The following is a 16,440-nucleotide window of genomic DNA, read 5'->3' on the forward strand; positions in this document are numbered from 1 at the left end:
TTTTCAAACTTGGCAACTTCTTCATTCTGAGAGTTGAAGTCCATACATCTTAAAGGAAAAATTCACTTAATAAATGTCTCACTTAACAACAGAAATTTTGGGCTTCATTGCAGTCGTAAGTCAAGGACTACCTGTTTACATAACTCATAAAATTTAATTTTTTCTGCACATCATTCAGCAAAATTTAGATTGGCAAACAGGGATATTATTGACAATTCCAAGGAAAACTTAAGTGTGTAAAGATAATCCAACCTTCTGTCTTCCCCATATTTTGTTAGATCACTGCTTCATAAAAGTATTGTAATGCAATAATTATGATTTGATATATGTACAAAAATTTAAATTTTTGACCACTGTAAGGTTTACTGAGGGCCCAAAGATGAATTGAGTAGCTGACTGTTGTTTATGAATCATAGGTCTCTAACAGATGTTATTTCTATATGCTCTGGCTTACAAATTAGATCTATGAATTTACATAGTAAATTATCTAATATTTGAAAAAAAAGTTTTTCTAATTTTTCAAACTTGGCAACTTTAAAATGTGTGGACTTCACCTCTCAGAATTCTCCCAGCAAGCTGGGAATTAAACTCTACACATCTTAAAATTGCCAAGTTTGAAAAATACTGATTTACCCACTTCTAAAATTAAAACATGAACTATCAGTATACTTTAGCATACACCTGAGGCCAATGTTTTCTCAGGGAATTATATTTAGATGAGAAGGCATTATAGAAGTGAATTAATGAAGAGGTGGTTGCTTCATTACATAAAAATAGGTGGAACATGTGGTCTCTTGTGTCAAAGGTATTGTTTTGAATCACTGGCATTTAATGAGACATACTGAAAGACAACAGAATTTATCTATGGTAGGTTATCACTGTTCACACACTTTAACAAAAGGCAAACTAATGAGGACTCTTCTGGTCATTGTTTTAGTCCCCAGAATACTTCTTATTCCCAATTTACCTTTTTTCTGGATTAACAGGCAGTTTCAATAAAGTATTAAGATGCAGCTACCCAGTTTTGTTCCCCCTAAGCCTATCACTGGAATTTATATGCAACCCAAAATTATGGACAGAAATACTGTAGATGTGTTTTTACTTTATTTAATGCTTTTGAGGGGCCATTATAACTGTTCATTTTGGAATATAATATTAGGATTGTGATTACGGTTAACCTTTTTTGACAATCAAGCAAATTCAGTTTAAAAAAAGATATTTCTAATTCATCTTGATGCTGTTGCCTATTATTTTACATAAGGCCAAATTTTGGATTAGTATCCCAAAGTCAATTATTTATTGCCATTTTCCTTACTGCACTTTTCAGATATAGCCTTCAGTTCCCAGAACTTCCCAGCAGTCAGTTTGGGAGGTTGAAAGGAAGAATGTGTCCTGTGCAGGTGTAACCTTTATACAAATTCAGGTACTATATTAATTGCTATGACTGGGTCTGGGTGTACTGAATTCATGCAGTGAGACTTGAAAAGTCACTTGAAATGCCTTGTTTTTTCAGAATTGCAACTGAATGTATGTATTGCTTCCACCATGAAAGTTCCTGAAAAATTTTATTTGCTCAAGGTGAATCTTGGAGATCAATGCTGAATGTTATGATACCTTGGTGATATCTGTGGAAATATTATAGAAATATTAATATTTTGCAGCTTGTTTAGCAGATGATGGGGAGGGGGAAGAACATCTCTTCTTGATACTTGACATTAAAGTTGGTATGGTGCCTGGGTTGACCTCCTCTCCCCCATGATTTAGTTTTTTCTATTTTGGATCTGGATAGTAGCACTTCCTCAAGACAGACCTGTTTTTCTTTTCTTAAATTGTTTTAACTCTTGTTAACTGTCCATTGGTGATCAGCCTCAGAACTAAATAATCCTTCCTCCCCAAGTTGCAAAATGTGGATTCGGCCCAATTGTCCAGGAAAAATGTTAGTAGATGCAGTATTTTATTGTATTTTGCATTTTTAACAACAAATTAAGGAAACAAATTCTTATTTGTTACAGATGAAGTGATGTATCCCATTCCTCCTGTGTTTCCTGTCATCGTTATTTATTAAAGACTGACAGGCAATTTAAAACCTCTTTTTCAGAATAGTCATTTTTTATTCTAAGGATCATACACAATCACAATCTGAAATAACACAAGTGAAGTAATCCTAAAATTGGATGATCATTCCACTTTCCCAACCACAAGAACATATTGCCACAATTCTTCTTGCTGCAAACTTCATGCTTTCTTGTCAGATGGAGAGCGAATTATAAACAAAGACAAGTTGGAGAGCTTTTAGACGTTAAAAGAAAATTTTACTGGCAATCGATCTCAGTGATGGAGCTAGATTTGATCCTCCAGAGTTTAATTAAGCTAAGCCTGTGGATTTGAAGGAAAAAAAATAAAACATATATATAAGTATCAATACATAAAAAAATGGACTGCAGGATCCAGAAAATGACATTTAAGTTCCCTGACCTTTCCTTATCACATTTAAGTACTATCATGGTCACTTCCCATTTTTCCTCCACTTTTTACACCAAGCCAACATAATTTTTAATTCTTTCATCAGAATTCTAAGATTGAGCTAGTAGAAGTGGGCTGCTGGATACTAAATTCTACTGGAAGATTTTTAGTACATATTTTTCCAAATTGTTTATTCATGTGACCTACTATCTTGATCAAACACAGATATGACTTTACTTTAATGCATTATGTACTTGCATTTCATCAGCATACAATGAGCTCAACAGATAGCTAACGCTAGACTACTACCAATAACTGGGTATCTTCAAAATGCATCTTCTCATAAAGCTCATTTTTAGATTAAGCACTATGTCAGGAATATCTGATAAAGCTGGAATTAACACCTTGCCAGAAGGCACACGAAGAATGAAAACCTTAAGTTTTCAAGATACACTGATATGCAATTAGAAATCAGTTTTAAATTGTCATTCTATCTGGAATAACGGAGTTCAATTATCACTGTTGTACGTAAGCAATGTTTTTTTTAAAATATATTTTATTAGATTTTATATGGGTAGGGAAAAGGTGGGGTCAGTGCGGGTACAGGAAAATTGGGATAAAGGGGACAGGGTGTGGATAACTACAGTAAATACGTAATTCAGCGAACAAGCTGTCGTCCGGGTCTTCATATTGAGTATTATTGTTTATATAATACTAGACATTTATAAGAATAAATCGGTATAGTTACAACTGACATTTGGTAAAACACTAATATTCCTTTAAAATAATTAACATAGTTGATAGCATAACAACTATTTCCAATCATCAACCTTAATACTTAATATAATAAAGCTCTAAAATCTCTTTTTATTCTAACGTATTTCAACCCACTGATAACATTTTCCCCAGGTTTTATAGAAGATTGAATCTTCTTTCTCCTTCATCTCTAACATTAATCTGTCCATTTCTGCACAATCTAGGATTTTCAAAATTATAATCTGGTCTGATGGTAAGTTTTCATTTTTCCAAAATTGGGCAAATACTATTCTTGCAGCTGTTAATACATGTCATATCAAATAATCATTTTCTTTGCCATAGTTAGGTCTTAATATACCTAACAGGAACAGTTCCGGTTTAAATTCTATCTGGATTTTCATCATCTTTTCTAACCATCGTTGAATTTTAGACCAATATTTTTTTGCAATAGAACATGTCCACCAGGCATGATAATAAGTACCCGGTTTTTGTTTACATTTCCAACACGTATCCAATAAATTTTTAAACATTTTCGCTAAGCGAACTGGTGTCATATGCCATCTATAAAACATTTTATATAGGTTTTCTTTGTATGTTACTGCTTTAGTAAGTTTGATATTTTTATCCCACAGTTTTTACCAGTCTTCTAATTCTATAGAATATCCAAAGTTCTTTGTCCATACTATCACTGTCTCTTTTAGTAAGTAAGCAATGTTTAACGTGCTGTATGACTTAAGTTAAAAAAAGTAAATGTTTTCCTAACATTGTAATAATCACCCTTAAAAGCCCCCCAGGAAGGATTCATAGCAGTGCCTAAACGAGTTGTCCTCCTTCTCATGCTTCGAAAAGAAGCCTACTCCCAATTTCCAGAGAAAGCCACGGAAGCTACATACCATTTGCAAATCGGCATTGCTTCAGCACCTCACTGAACCCTTCACAGAGTTTCAAATCACTCTGGTTCTGAGCACACTCCAAGAACTGCTTCATCTCATACTGGCAAGGTGTGTATTGGGACTGCTGCATAGCAGGCTCTGCTGGCTGAGGCTCCTAAGGAGGAAATGCAAGCAATGAGACTGAGAATTGGAAGAGGGTAAGGGAGAGAACAACAGATCCTGATAAGGAAGCCCAATAGGACCTCTTCTTGTTACAAACTGCAACAATGAGGAACATTCTCAGGCCTGCTAACAATTTCATACAACTCCTTTCCTAATCAGCAGGCTTTGTTCCCCAGTTTCTTCAACTAAATATCTCAAGCATTCCATGATATTTAATACAATTATGCTAATAGCAGCAGCCTAAAAAAGATAATAGATAGTTTGTCCTGTGGAACACTTTGAAGAAATATACTCTTCAAAAAAGAGTAGCACTTCATGTTAAAATATCATTTTTAGAGCACATGCCTTCCCCTCTTTGTTTTCCCTATTTATTAACCAAAAGGATCTCTACAGTTCACAATCTTACTTGACAAGTATACATTTCAAAAAAGGAATAATTTCTTTTACCTGGTAAGTGATGTCAGGTTTTGCAGCTTCAGAGCTTCCACCCCCAAAGCCCCCAGTCATGGCATGTCCTAGAGTATGGCCCACAGCAGAACCTACAGCAACACCTGCAGCTGTGGTGGCCATCTGGGCCATCAGGCCAGGCTGCCTAGGGGCAGGCGAACCCACTGCTGAAGCAGGGGCTGGAGCTGGGACAGGAGCACGCGCAGCCATAGTTGGAGCTGATCGCATTGGTGCACGGCTATGAAAAGAAAGGAGGAAAATAATTAAAATTCACATACTGTATAATTCCAAATGCCAACTTCTTTTACATTTGAAGATTACTGAAGATATCTCTCTGCAATACAGTGAGGGGAAAAATTATTTGATCCTCTGTTGATTTTGTACGTTTGCCCACTGACAAGGAAATGATCAGTCTATAATTTTAATGGTAGGTTTATTTTAACAGTGAGAGATAGAATAACAATAAAAAAATCCAGAAAAACACATTTCAAAAAAGTTATAAATCTATTTGCATTTTAATGAGTGAAATAAATATTTGACCCCTTCACAAAACATGACTTAGTACTTGGTGGCAAAACCCTTGTTGTCAATCAGAGATCAGAGGTTTTTTGTAATTGGCCACCAGGTTTGCACACATCTCAGGAGGGATTTTATTCCACTCCTCTTTGCAGATCCTCTCTAAGTCATTAAGGTTTTGAGGCTGACGTTTGGCAAATCAAACCTTCAGCTCCCTCCACAGATTTTCTATGGGATTAAGGTCTGAAAATTGGCTAGGCTACTCAAGGACCTTAAGGTGCTTCTTCTTGAGCCACTCCTTTGTTGCCTTGGCCGTGTGTTTTGGGTCATTGCCATGCTGGAATACCCATCAATGTTCTGGCTGAGGGAAGGAAGATTTGACAGTACATGGCCCTGTCCATCTTCCGTTTGATGTGGTGAAGTTGTCCTGTCCCCTTAGCAGAAAAACACCCCCAAAGCATAATGCTTCCACCTCCATGTTTGACAGTGGGGATGGTGTTCTTGGGGTCATAGGCAGCATTCCTCCTCCTCCAAACATGGCAAGCTGAGTTGATGCCAAAGAGCTTGATTTTGGTTTCAGATATCTGACAACTTTCACCCAGTTCTCCTCTGCATCATTCAGATGTTCACTGGCAAACTTCAGATGGGCCAGTACATGTGCTTTCTTGAGCAGAGGGACCTTGCGGGTGCTGCAGGATTTCAGTCCTTCACGGCGTAGCGTGTTACCAATTGTTTTCTTGGTGACTATGGTCCCAGCTGCCTTGAGATCATTGACAAGATCCTCACATGTAGTTCTGGGCTGATTCCTCACCGTTCTTATGATCATTGAAACTCCATGCATGGAGCCCCAGACCGAGGGAGACTGACAGTTATTTTGTGTTTCTTCCATTTGCAAATAATCATACCAACTGTTGTCACCTTCTCAACAAGCTGCTTGGCAATAGTCTTGTAGCCCATTCCAGCCTTGTGTAGGTCTACAATCTTGTCTCTGACATCCTTGGGCAGCTCTTTGGTCTTGGCCATGGTGGAGAGTTTGGAATCTGATTGATTGATTGCTTCTGTGGACACTCCCTTTAAGAGAGTGCTCCTAATCTCAGCTCATTACCTGTATAAAAAACACCTGGAAGCCAGAAATCTTGCTGATAGGGGATCAAATCCTTATTTCACTCATTAAAAATGCAAATCAATTTATAACTTTTTTGAAATGTGTTTTCCTGGATTTTTTTGTTATTTTGTCTCTCACTGTTAAAATGAACCTATCATTAAAATTATAGACTGATCATTTCCTTGTCACTAGGCAAACGTACAAAAACAGCAGGGGATCAAATAATTTTTTCCCTCATTGTATCTCTTGTATGTTTTCATGAACTGCTGCCACATTTCAACCTATTTATTATTATTATTTTAATTATATTCCACTTTTCATTCAGGAGCTAAAGAGGCATACGGGTAGTCCTTGACTTACAACCATTCATTTAGTGACTGAAGTTACAATGGCACTGAAAATGTTTTTCACACTAATGACCATTGCAGCAGCCATGTGGTCACATGATCAAGTGACTGCATGATTCACTTAACTGCAGCGATTCGTTTAACAACTGTAGCAAAAAAAGTCTTGATGCAAAACTTACTTAAAACTGTTTTGCTTAGCAAAAGAAATTTTGCGCTCAATTGTGGTTGTAAGTTGAGGATACCTGTACTTACCACTCTTCGCTATTTTCCCCTACAGCAACCACCCTATGAGATAAACTGGGCTGAGAAAGGTCATGTTTCAGAGAATACAGCCTAAAAGGACAAGATGGAGCACATCTATGGTTTGCTAATGCTTTGACATGAGACTTTCTGAGAACACAGAGCCAGTATAGTAAATTTGGAAACAATGCAATGAAATTCCAGTTGAAATTGGGAATTATTTTTTCAGTGCCAACCACATTCTCACAGACTTTCTCAACAGATAAGTATATAATCGAGACAGCAAATAATACCTGCTGTATCTTAGTGTCTTGCACCATTACAACATATAAGAGACACTCAAGCAGTATAAACAGCAATATTTATGTCTGTTTTGTTCACGCTTTGGCTTTTTCTCTCAAGAAGCCTGAGCAGATGAAAATACTTAAGTTTCAATATAATGTCTGTTACATTGTTACTCTTATATTCAGATGAATCAACTTGTATCAGTCATACAATGTGCCTGTCCCTGGAGAACATAAAGTTTTCAGACATGCTGTCTGAACCATCCTATGGCACTCTAAAATACTAAAGGGGACAAATTTATCATAGGTAAGATGAGGAGCTCTTGTTCACAGTATAAGGTTAGAGATGACTCTTTGGAGCAATCTGATTTTCTTCTTTTCAAAGACAAGGAACACTGATTTTCCCTACTGTAATGTTTAACTGAATTGTCAACATAACGAATCACAAAGCTGTGACACTGCTAGATAAGTTAAATATTCACATAGAGCTTATCTAATCTGTACTGCCCAGAAGACATAAAAAACACAGATATGGCTGTGTTTGGCAAAACTAGCTGATGGTCATTTTGTCCATCTTTTAAAACTTGTTTAATGGGGAAAAATGATAGAAAATGAAACCTATATTTAACAGGTTTTGATTGTCCCTACAGAAATCACTCTGAATCATATATAGAAAGTAGGAAGACACAATTTAAAGCACAATGTATATTACAATTTACAACTGCATTATAATTTGCATTTATAATTGTGATTTTTATAAAACGCGGAAGCCAGCAACTGTTGCTTTTGAAGACATTTGACACATATAATCCAGTGCAGAACAGACTGTGCTTCCCCAGGATAAGCCTATAGCACTAAGACTTCAGACTTGACTAGAATGTTTAAGCATAAATTCTATCTGTACAGTTTTGGACATCCTAACTCCAAAAGGACTATTGATGGATTAGAAGAGGTTTAGAGGTAACAAAAATTAAATGAGGATTTGAGATCATGTTCTCTAAGGCAGAGGTCCCCAATCTTTTGGGCACCAGGGACCAGTTCCGTGGAGAAAGGTTTTTCTAGACCGGAGGTTACATGGTTTTGTGTGCTGCCTGCATGCCATGGATGGGGCTTTGCTTATTTGTGCGTTCTGGTTTCTGGCATGCTGTGGCCTGGCACTGGTCCACGGACTGGGGGTTGGGAACCCCTGCTCTAAGGTCAGGCAGAGATTCAGTCTGGACCAAAGATGACCAACAGGAGACATATCAATGGTCAATTACATAAAAGGGCTGCTATAAAGACAGTTTTATTTAAAAGACAGACTCTTTTCTATTATGACAGAAACAAGAATAAAAATATTGGATTTAACTATCTTGATATGTTTAAACATCGGGAAAAAAGCATTTTGATGATAAGACCTGTACAATGCTGGAACAATCTACTCTTGGAATTTATGGGACATCCATCTGGTTAAAAACAGACTGGCTATCCACAACTCAAGGGTAATTGGTTTTTCTGCACACTGCAGCAGGTTGGACTAAATTATTTTTCCAGTATCTTCCAATTCTATGTTTCCATGATTTAACCTTTTTAGATACTTTTGGCCTGGGTGATTGAGACTTCATTTACAAGTTGGTTTTCATTTTGGGGAGAAATCTCCTGAAGTCTGTATAGCGAGTTGGTTCATTCCAACAACACTCTGACCCTCTACCTGACTCTCTACCTATCCAAAATTTTCATTTTGACTGAAGAAGTTACTTGGATGAATAATGAAATGTTTCAGTTTTAATAAACTTTGGTCCAATTGCCACGATTTAACCTTTTTAGATACTTTTGGCCTGGATGGTTGAGTCCTCATTTACATGTTCCAATTCCGTTCTATACCCATCTATGGAATTATTCCATCTTGCAGCCCACCACTTCCTTTTAACTATGCCTAGGATTTTGGTTTCGTTTCACGCCTCTTGACCAACTATTCCTATTGCATACCATGTGCCCCAATCAAATAAATTCGAGTCCGCTTTCAGCCCTCAATCCTAAACTCAGTAAGTGTGGGTCAACCAACCTACCCCACAGGTTTGCTGTGTGGCAGCACTGAAGTGAAGAGAGGCATGTTTGTTGCCTTGAACTACGTGAAAGTGAGTCAGTTTGGTGTAGTGATGAACGTGCTTGGCTAGAAATCAGCAGACTGCGAGTTTTCTAGGCCTCCTTTAGACACAAAAGCCATCTGGGTGACTTTGGGCCAGTCAATCTCTCTCAGCCCAGGCCGCCCCTCAGGGTTGTTGTGGGGAAAATATGAGGCAGCAGGATTAAGTATGAATCGCGAGATGGGCGGCATAAAAAAATTCATAAATGATTTTAATAGTAGACAATGTTTGCCGCGATAAATTGTATTTAAAAAGGCGGGATAAAAATCTAATAAATAAAAACTCCCTCGTGCGATCGGCATCCTTTCTTTTTTAAATTCCGCCCGCCATGTTCTCTTTCCTCTGCCTCTCATCCGCCCAACCTCCAAGGATGCGCCTCCCACTCCTCCAGCCCTCTCAAACGGCCTTCTAATCTTCTCTACCTGACGAGTCGCCGCCGCCGCCGCGGATCACGTGACCCCCTCAGCCGTGACAAGGCAAATTAACAACACCCAGCTACTCTCAACGGTCTTTCAACGCACTCCCATCCAAAACCGCCCCCTCCCCAGGCCCGTTTAAGGGTCCACCACATTCTCACGGCTGCCCTCCATTCGTGTCCGGATTTTGCAGCCCGGCTTCGGTCCCTCTGGCTGCATGCTACCTCTCACCTGGCGGGTGGCGCCATCCGGGACGTTCGGCTTCGGCTCCCCCTCGGCATGGTGATCAAGGATAAGTTCAACCTTCCTTTCGCTGCTTCTTCTCCTGATCGACGGTAGCTCTCTTGTCCCCTCCTCACCGAGGCGTCCTCCGCGTTTTGCGATGTTTCTTTTTTTCACTTCCGTCCCGAGTACCACTTCCTCCGGGCCCAAGGTCACCGAAGCCGCTTCGCCTCAAAAGACATGCGCGATGACGCAACTGACTCCTCGGCCTAAGAGCTCCGAGTTTGTGGAACGTGAAGAGGGTATCGGCGCTTGGATCACGTGATTGGGGCGGGGCCCGAGAGTGACCTCAAGGAAATTTGAATATTAGGCCCAGGACGCATCTCCATTTTTTTAGCCTTCTGCTCAAAACCCCTTACACAGTGTAACAGAATTGGAGGGAATCTTAGAGGTCCTGTAGACTTCTTGCCTGATTTTTTTTTCTTCCTAGGTGCTCTTCAGATGTGCCAGACTTCAGCAATAGCTGCAATTTAGCATATTTGGAGAGCATCCACAGAGAAGGCTGCAGATGTTTTAGTCAAAATACTGCTGCAGCCTTTCTTTTTCCCTTTCCTGCTTTCCCAGCATGGCAGACATACACTGAAATGAATACCATATGTAGTTTTGGAAGCACCAGCCCACCTCTTCTTTCCCTCATTGCCTACCTATGCTACCCAGAATTTTAGGCTTCACTATTAGCTTTTTAATCATTCTGAAGGAGGCATGGATGCCATGCTAAAATACTTCTTATGCCATATCCGTTATTGCACATTGGCGATCATGTTATCAGCAGCCGCACGAAAAAGTGCTGCTGAGTTTTGTCCAAACCAGTCCCTTAGATTTTGAAGCCACAATGTTCTTCTGCCTGGATCTCGTTTTTAATAAAGGTGATATTAATATTTTTATTAATATTAATATTTTAATATTTAATGTTAATTAAAATTAATTATTTAATATTAATATTTTAGCATGGCATCCATGCATCCTTTAGAAATTCAGGAAACCATGTTCTCCTTTTAGCCAAAATAATTTTGGGTACAAAAAATGGCCTTTTCAGCAAGTCTGAAAACTATAGGGAGCGGATTTTGGAGGTCCTTGAATATACTGGCAGGTTTTAAGCTGGAAAAGTGGCTGGAAAAGGAAGTGCTATAATGTAACTCAAATTTACCATTTGCAGAATGTTATCTAGAATCAATGTTTTCTATTGTTTAATTCTCACATGTAATCAATGTCTGATCACTTGTTTTCTGATGTATCACATATACCAGTGATGGCGAACCTTTTAGAGACTGAGTGCCCAAACTGCAACCAAAACCCACTTTTGCATCGTCGGGTGCCGGGTGAGTGTGGCCCATTGGGTGGGCGTGGCTGCAGTGGGACTAAAAAGTTCAATCAATGAATTCCATCTTTGCAAGATTTTTTTTTCCTGCGAGAAGTTGAAATTGACTGATTGATTGAACCTTTTTTTTTGTACACGGCGGCAGAGGCCTAAAGCAAAAAAGTTTTATAAAACCCAGCTGAAGGCCTAGTATTGGGGTGACAGTGCACGTGCCCACAGAGAGGCCTCTGAGTGCCGCCTCTGGCACCCATGCCTTAGGTTTGCCACCACTGACATATCCTGATTATCTGTTTTTGTGCTCTATAAAAACTTGATCCCCCCTTTTTAAGGCTGCCTGACTTTTCTCACATCTAATCAATATTTTTTTATTAATTTGCTGCTTTCTGCTACATCACATTTAGTGTATCATTTGACATCCCTGCCTTTAATAAACTTCTTTGCCTGAAATGAGGGAGGGGAGGAGAAAAAGTAACTGCAACATTAGTGTCTCTCTTCCAATTCCAAACAACTTGAGTAACTGAGTTTAAAGGCAACAGATTCATCCAAGTTCCTTTTCATTCAGTTCTTCACTCAGGTGTATTAAACACAGCTATTTTTTTTCTAGACCAATGATTTTCAAAATGTGGTCTGGAGACCTGAGGAACCCCTGAGGAAGCTGTTGTCTCACAGATAACAAAAGTGGGGAAAAAAGATGTAATAATGCAAAGAGTGGAACAAAAGTGCCCAGACTTGGTGTTATTGAAAAGAAATGGCTTCTAAGTTATACAACAGGAAACCAAAGTGGACAGAGACTCTGGTACACAGCAGCATACCCTGAAGAGAGTTTCTTCAGCTACAGAGCAACTGCAGTCAGAGATTGTGAGAAAAGATGCTCAGCAGGTGATAGTTTCTGGAACCTGAAAAAACAAAACAAAAAACATAAGGTACCTTGAATCTGCAGCCCGATTACCTTGCCCAGTTTTGGCAGCAATAGACCTGTGGAAGCAAGGTTCACTGCCTCGGTGAAAGAGACTTAAAATGTTTGTGAAGCCATTAAGGCAGTGATGGCAAACCTTTTAGAGACCGAGTGCCCAAACTGTAACCTAAAACCCACTTATGCATCGTCGGGTGCCACCCACTTATGCTGGGTGTGGCCCATTGGATGGCCGGACTGGGTGGGACTAAAAAGTCCACTCAATCAATTCCAACTTTGCAAGATCTTTTTTTTCCCGTTGAGAAGTTGAAATTGACTGATTGATTGAATCTTTTTTTTTTTTGCACATGGCGGCGGAGACCTAAAGCGAAATGGTTTTATAAAACCCAAACAAAGGCCTAGGATTGGGGCGACGGTGCGCATGCCCACAGAGAGGGCTCTGAGTGCTGCCTCTGGCACCTGTGCCATAGGTTCGCCACCACTGCATTAAGAGTACCCATTCAAGGCAGACTGAATTATCCACTGTGCAGTTAAATAACTGTCTGCATCTATAGAACCAAAAGGAGCAGGGATGAGAAAGACTACAGCAGAAGAATGCAACATTTCATTTTGATTATAGAATCAGAAGGCATATCTGCAAAGGGCATTTTACTCCTATACATGAAAACATGGAAATTAGATGTTTTCTTTATTCAGCAGGATCCTTATTTGCTTTGGAGGAAACCAAGGAAAGGAGCTGGTTTTCCAATTTAAAAAGGGTTCACTGTATGAAGTACTCCAGAAGCCCAATTGTACCAGCAGTGTAGTTCACAAGGGATGATTTGGACTCTATTCTCTTTTAACTGGATGGTATCATGAGATGAGAAAGGAAATGAAAACATCTCCAGAACTGTACTAGGAAGAGCTTACCAATGCTAATATATTTTGTAAAATACTGAAGAGCACATGCATTTATCCAGGAACAGCTTCCTAATATCACCAGAGTGAGTTAGGACTGGCTGGAACTCATAAGGAGAAGAACAATCTATATCAGTGTTTCTCAACTTAGTGACTTTGAAATATTTGGATTTCAGCTCCCAGAATTCTGCAGTTGTGAAACTCTGCTCTACATGATAAGTCCTTTGAAGGGGAATATATTGTAACTCAAAGGCAGGTAAAGATTAACTAGAGAGAAAAAAATATATTTTGGAGATCTTGTTCTAGAGAGATCAGAAGTACTAGGGAAGATGAGAACTGAGCTTCCGGCAGCATATCTATTATTATAAATATAGTCGAAGCGCCCTTATTATTGCCCCAAACATTGTTCCATCACTGAGTCTTTTCAAAAATAGACCTGACAACTATTTGACTGGGATAATATAAGGCTCTTGCCTTGAGTGATTCTACAATTCTATTGCTCCCGAAATGGGAGGGGAGCGCAAAGAATACAATGCCTGCAGGTGTTTGGGCGGGGCAGCCTTATTCCCATGACTATTAGCCGTGCAGCCTGGGGAGGGTAGGCACTGTGGCTTATCCCATCTGTAAGGCACCCAGAGCGGAGAAGGCTCTGAGAGCGGGACAATGCTTGTTTGACCGGCCAGCCAAGCCCCGCACCTTAGCGTCGGCTTCTGCGCGTTTTCTGGGTTGCAGAGGGGCAGATCTAGGTCCTCTCCCCGGGCGCTGCTGGAGGCGACGTTTGGCTAAGCTAGCTCGAATCTTGGCGGTGATTTTCCGTTCGTGGCCGGCCGGGACGCGCCAATTAGTGCGATGTTCCCTGGAGCGGCGGCTGCGGCCCTTCCCACCGGATCCAGGACCCCGCGGGCCATCGCGCCAAGCCCGCTCCCGCAGCCTCACCACGCGCTCCTCCTCCCACTCGGAATCTTCCGACCCAGAAGAGGGCGCCGCTACTATGGACGCCCTTGTGCCGCTCCGCCCGCTTCGCATGACGGCGCCTGGGCTTCGCCTTCCGCCCCGAAATGTTCTCTCTCTCTCTCTCTCTCTCTCTTCCCCCCCCCCTCGCTTCTGTCTTGTCATTGGCTGAGGCCGAGGCGGGTCCTTCCCACCTGCGTCACAGAGCCGGATCTTAATACTATACCTTTCTCAGGCTCTAGGAGTTGCCGTGGTGACGCAGTTCTGAGGTTAGAAACTGGGAGACCTGCAACTCTGTCATCTATTCTACAATACAGGTAGTCCTCAACTTAGACCACAATTGACCATAAAATTTCTGTTGCTAAGTGAGACAGTTGTTAAGTGATTTTGCCTCTTTTTACGACTTTTCTGCCATAGTTATTAAGTGAATCACTGCAATTGTTAGTTAACATGGTTATTAAGTGAATCTGGCATCCCTGTTGACTTTGCTTGTCAGAAGATAACACAAGATGATCACATGACCCCGGGACACTGCAACTGTCATAAATATGAGTAAATTGATAAGCGTCTGAATTTTCATGGGGATGCTGCAAGTGTGAAAAAGGGTAATAAGTCAACTTTTTCAGTGCTGTTGTAACTTCAAAGTCACTAAATCAACTGCTGTAAGTTGACGATTACCTGTAATGTTTCTCAACTTTGGCAACTTTAAGATGGGTGGATTTCAACTCCTGGAATTCTTTATACTTTTCTGCAGTATAAAGAAGATGAAAATGTTCATGATCTATACCAGGGGTTCTCAACCTTGGCAACTTTAAGACTTGTGGACTTCAACTCCCAAAATTCCCCAGCAAGCTGGCTGAGAAATTCTGGGAATTGAAGTCCACAAGTCTTAAAGTTGCCAAGGTTGAGAACCCCTGATCTATACTGTTAATTTCAGTCTATGTTTAAAGTATAATTACATTTTGAATTTTCATTCTCTATGGGAGTCATTAATTACAAATGAGAAAAGTGCATTTTTAAATTTCAAAAAAATGAAAACTCTGGTAAACATTGAAAAAAAGTGTTGCTCTATAACACGGGTGTCAAACTCGATCACGTCATGTGATGTGATGTATCACGTTTTTTGCCTTTGCGGAGCTGGGGTGAGCATGGCCTACATGTGATGCATCTGGCGCATGGGCTGCCAGTTTGACACCCCTGCTCTACAACAAAAGACAAAAATAACCCTTGGTCATTCTGATTTTTTTTTACTTTTTTTAGAATTGTGTACATAAAAATGTACAGTACAAAGACAAGGCAAAACAGTACAGAGAAGGCCTTGAATATTTTTCAGCAGGTGCCCCGGAAATTATCACCAGAATCATCTTTGCTTGGCATAAAGAAGGCTCTATTTGTTCAAGTTCTAGTCACAAATTTTATCTCCATGTTTCCTCATTATTAGTTGACAAACTATCTGCTTAAAGCACATAAAACAATGATAGTGTTACAAAAGAAGAATACTCAAACTGCCATGGAACCCATCTGTTTCTTTGAGCTGAAGCGAAATGAGACTTCACTTGAAAGAAAACCATAACAGCAGCCTTGCTGCAAACCATCAAGGCCTTTTCTAGATCAGCACTTGGTTTCTCAAAGCAATTAAGCACATGTCTCTGCAGATGAGACTGCCACTGCTCTCCGTCTGCTTGTATTCAAAGGTATGCTAACTCTGACCCAGAGATAACAAGAGTCTAAGCCATTGAGAGACCTGCCTCCGTGGATTTATCTGATCACCTTTGAAACTGGTCATCACCATGCATCACAAATAACCATGAATTCACAGCATAATTATGTGTTCTGTTAAATACTTTCTTTTCTCCTTCCAGTCAGTTGTATTTGTAATTCTTGGCTCTGGTGTTTGAAGAGAGAGAGTAAAACTCCCTGTCCACTTTCCCCACAGCATGCATTTTATATTGGCAGAACCCAACAGAGAATTGAACAGAGGGCAATCAACTAGTTTGTATGGCTTCATGCTAGAATGCAGTAAAGATCCTTAATCTAGTTGTGCTGCGTCATAGATCTAAAAGCCTTTAGGTGAGTTCAAACCTCAATACTAACCTGCACTATGTTCAGTGTCTGGGAATTTCTCTGGAGATTTTTGCTATAAATGCCTGACAGATTCCACTTCCAAAATGTGTCAAAAGTGACTTACTTAGCTCCATTATTGTTAGCAACTAAATTTCATTTTTTGATGTGTGCTGTTGTGCCCACAATAAAAAAATGACAATAAAGGTTATCTTATCTCAGAGAATACTATCTGTGCCATGGATTCAACTACATATCCAACC

The 16,440-nt window shown here is 39.9% G+C and overlaps 2 protein-coding genes across 2 annotated transcripts; both read right to left on the reverse strand.

Moving 5' to 3' along the window:
- Positions 1-1,924: 1,924 nt before the first annotated feature.
- On the reverse strand, positions 1,925-10,208 carry CHCHD2 (coiled-coil-helix-coiled-coil-helix domain containing 2). Its single transcript, XM_039346314.1, has 4 exons — positions 9,987-10,208; positions 4,722-4,959; positions 4,113-4,266; positions 1,925-2,376 (listed from the first exon to the last, which is right to left on the reverse strand). Exons 1-4 carry the CDS (start codon positions 10,034-10,036, stop codon positions 2,366-2,368), a joined length of 453 nt encoding a protein of 150 aa, XP_039202248.1. The 5' UTR covers positions 10,037-10,208; the 3' UTR covers positions 1,925-2,365.
- Positions 10,209-12,075: 1,867 nt separating this feature from the next.
- Positions 12,076-14,242, reverse strand: NUPR2 (nuclear protein 2, transcriptional regulator). The gene is made up of 2 exons (XM_039346316.1): positions 13,862-14,242; positions 12,076-12,251 (listed from the first exon to the last, which is right to left on the reverse strand). Exons 1-2 carry the CDS (start codon positions 14,189-14,191, stop codon positions 12,228-12,230), a joined length of 354 nt encoding a protein of 117 aa, XP_039202250.1. The 5' UTR covers positions 14,192-14,242; the 3' UTR covers positions 12,076-12,227.
- Between the last annotated feature and the right edge of the window lie 2,198 nt (positions 14,243-16,440).

This window comes from Crotalus tigris, unplaced genomic scaffold (assembly GCF_016545835.1).
Source record: "Crotalus tigris isolate CLP2741 ecotype Arizona unplaced genomic scaffold, ASM1654583v1 scf7180000017987.690289119674:8195010, whole genome shotgun sequence".
NCBI classification, from domain to species: Eukaryota; Metazoa; Chordata; class Lepidosauria; order Squamata; family Viperidae; genus Crotalus; species Crotalus tigris.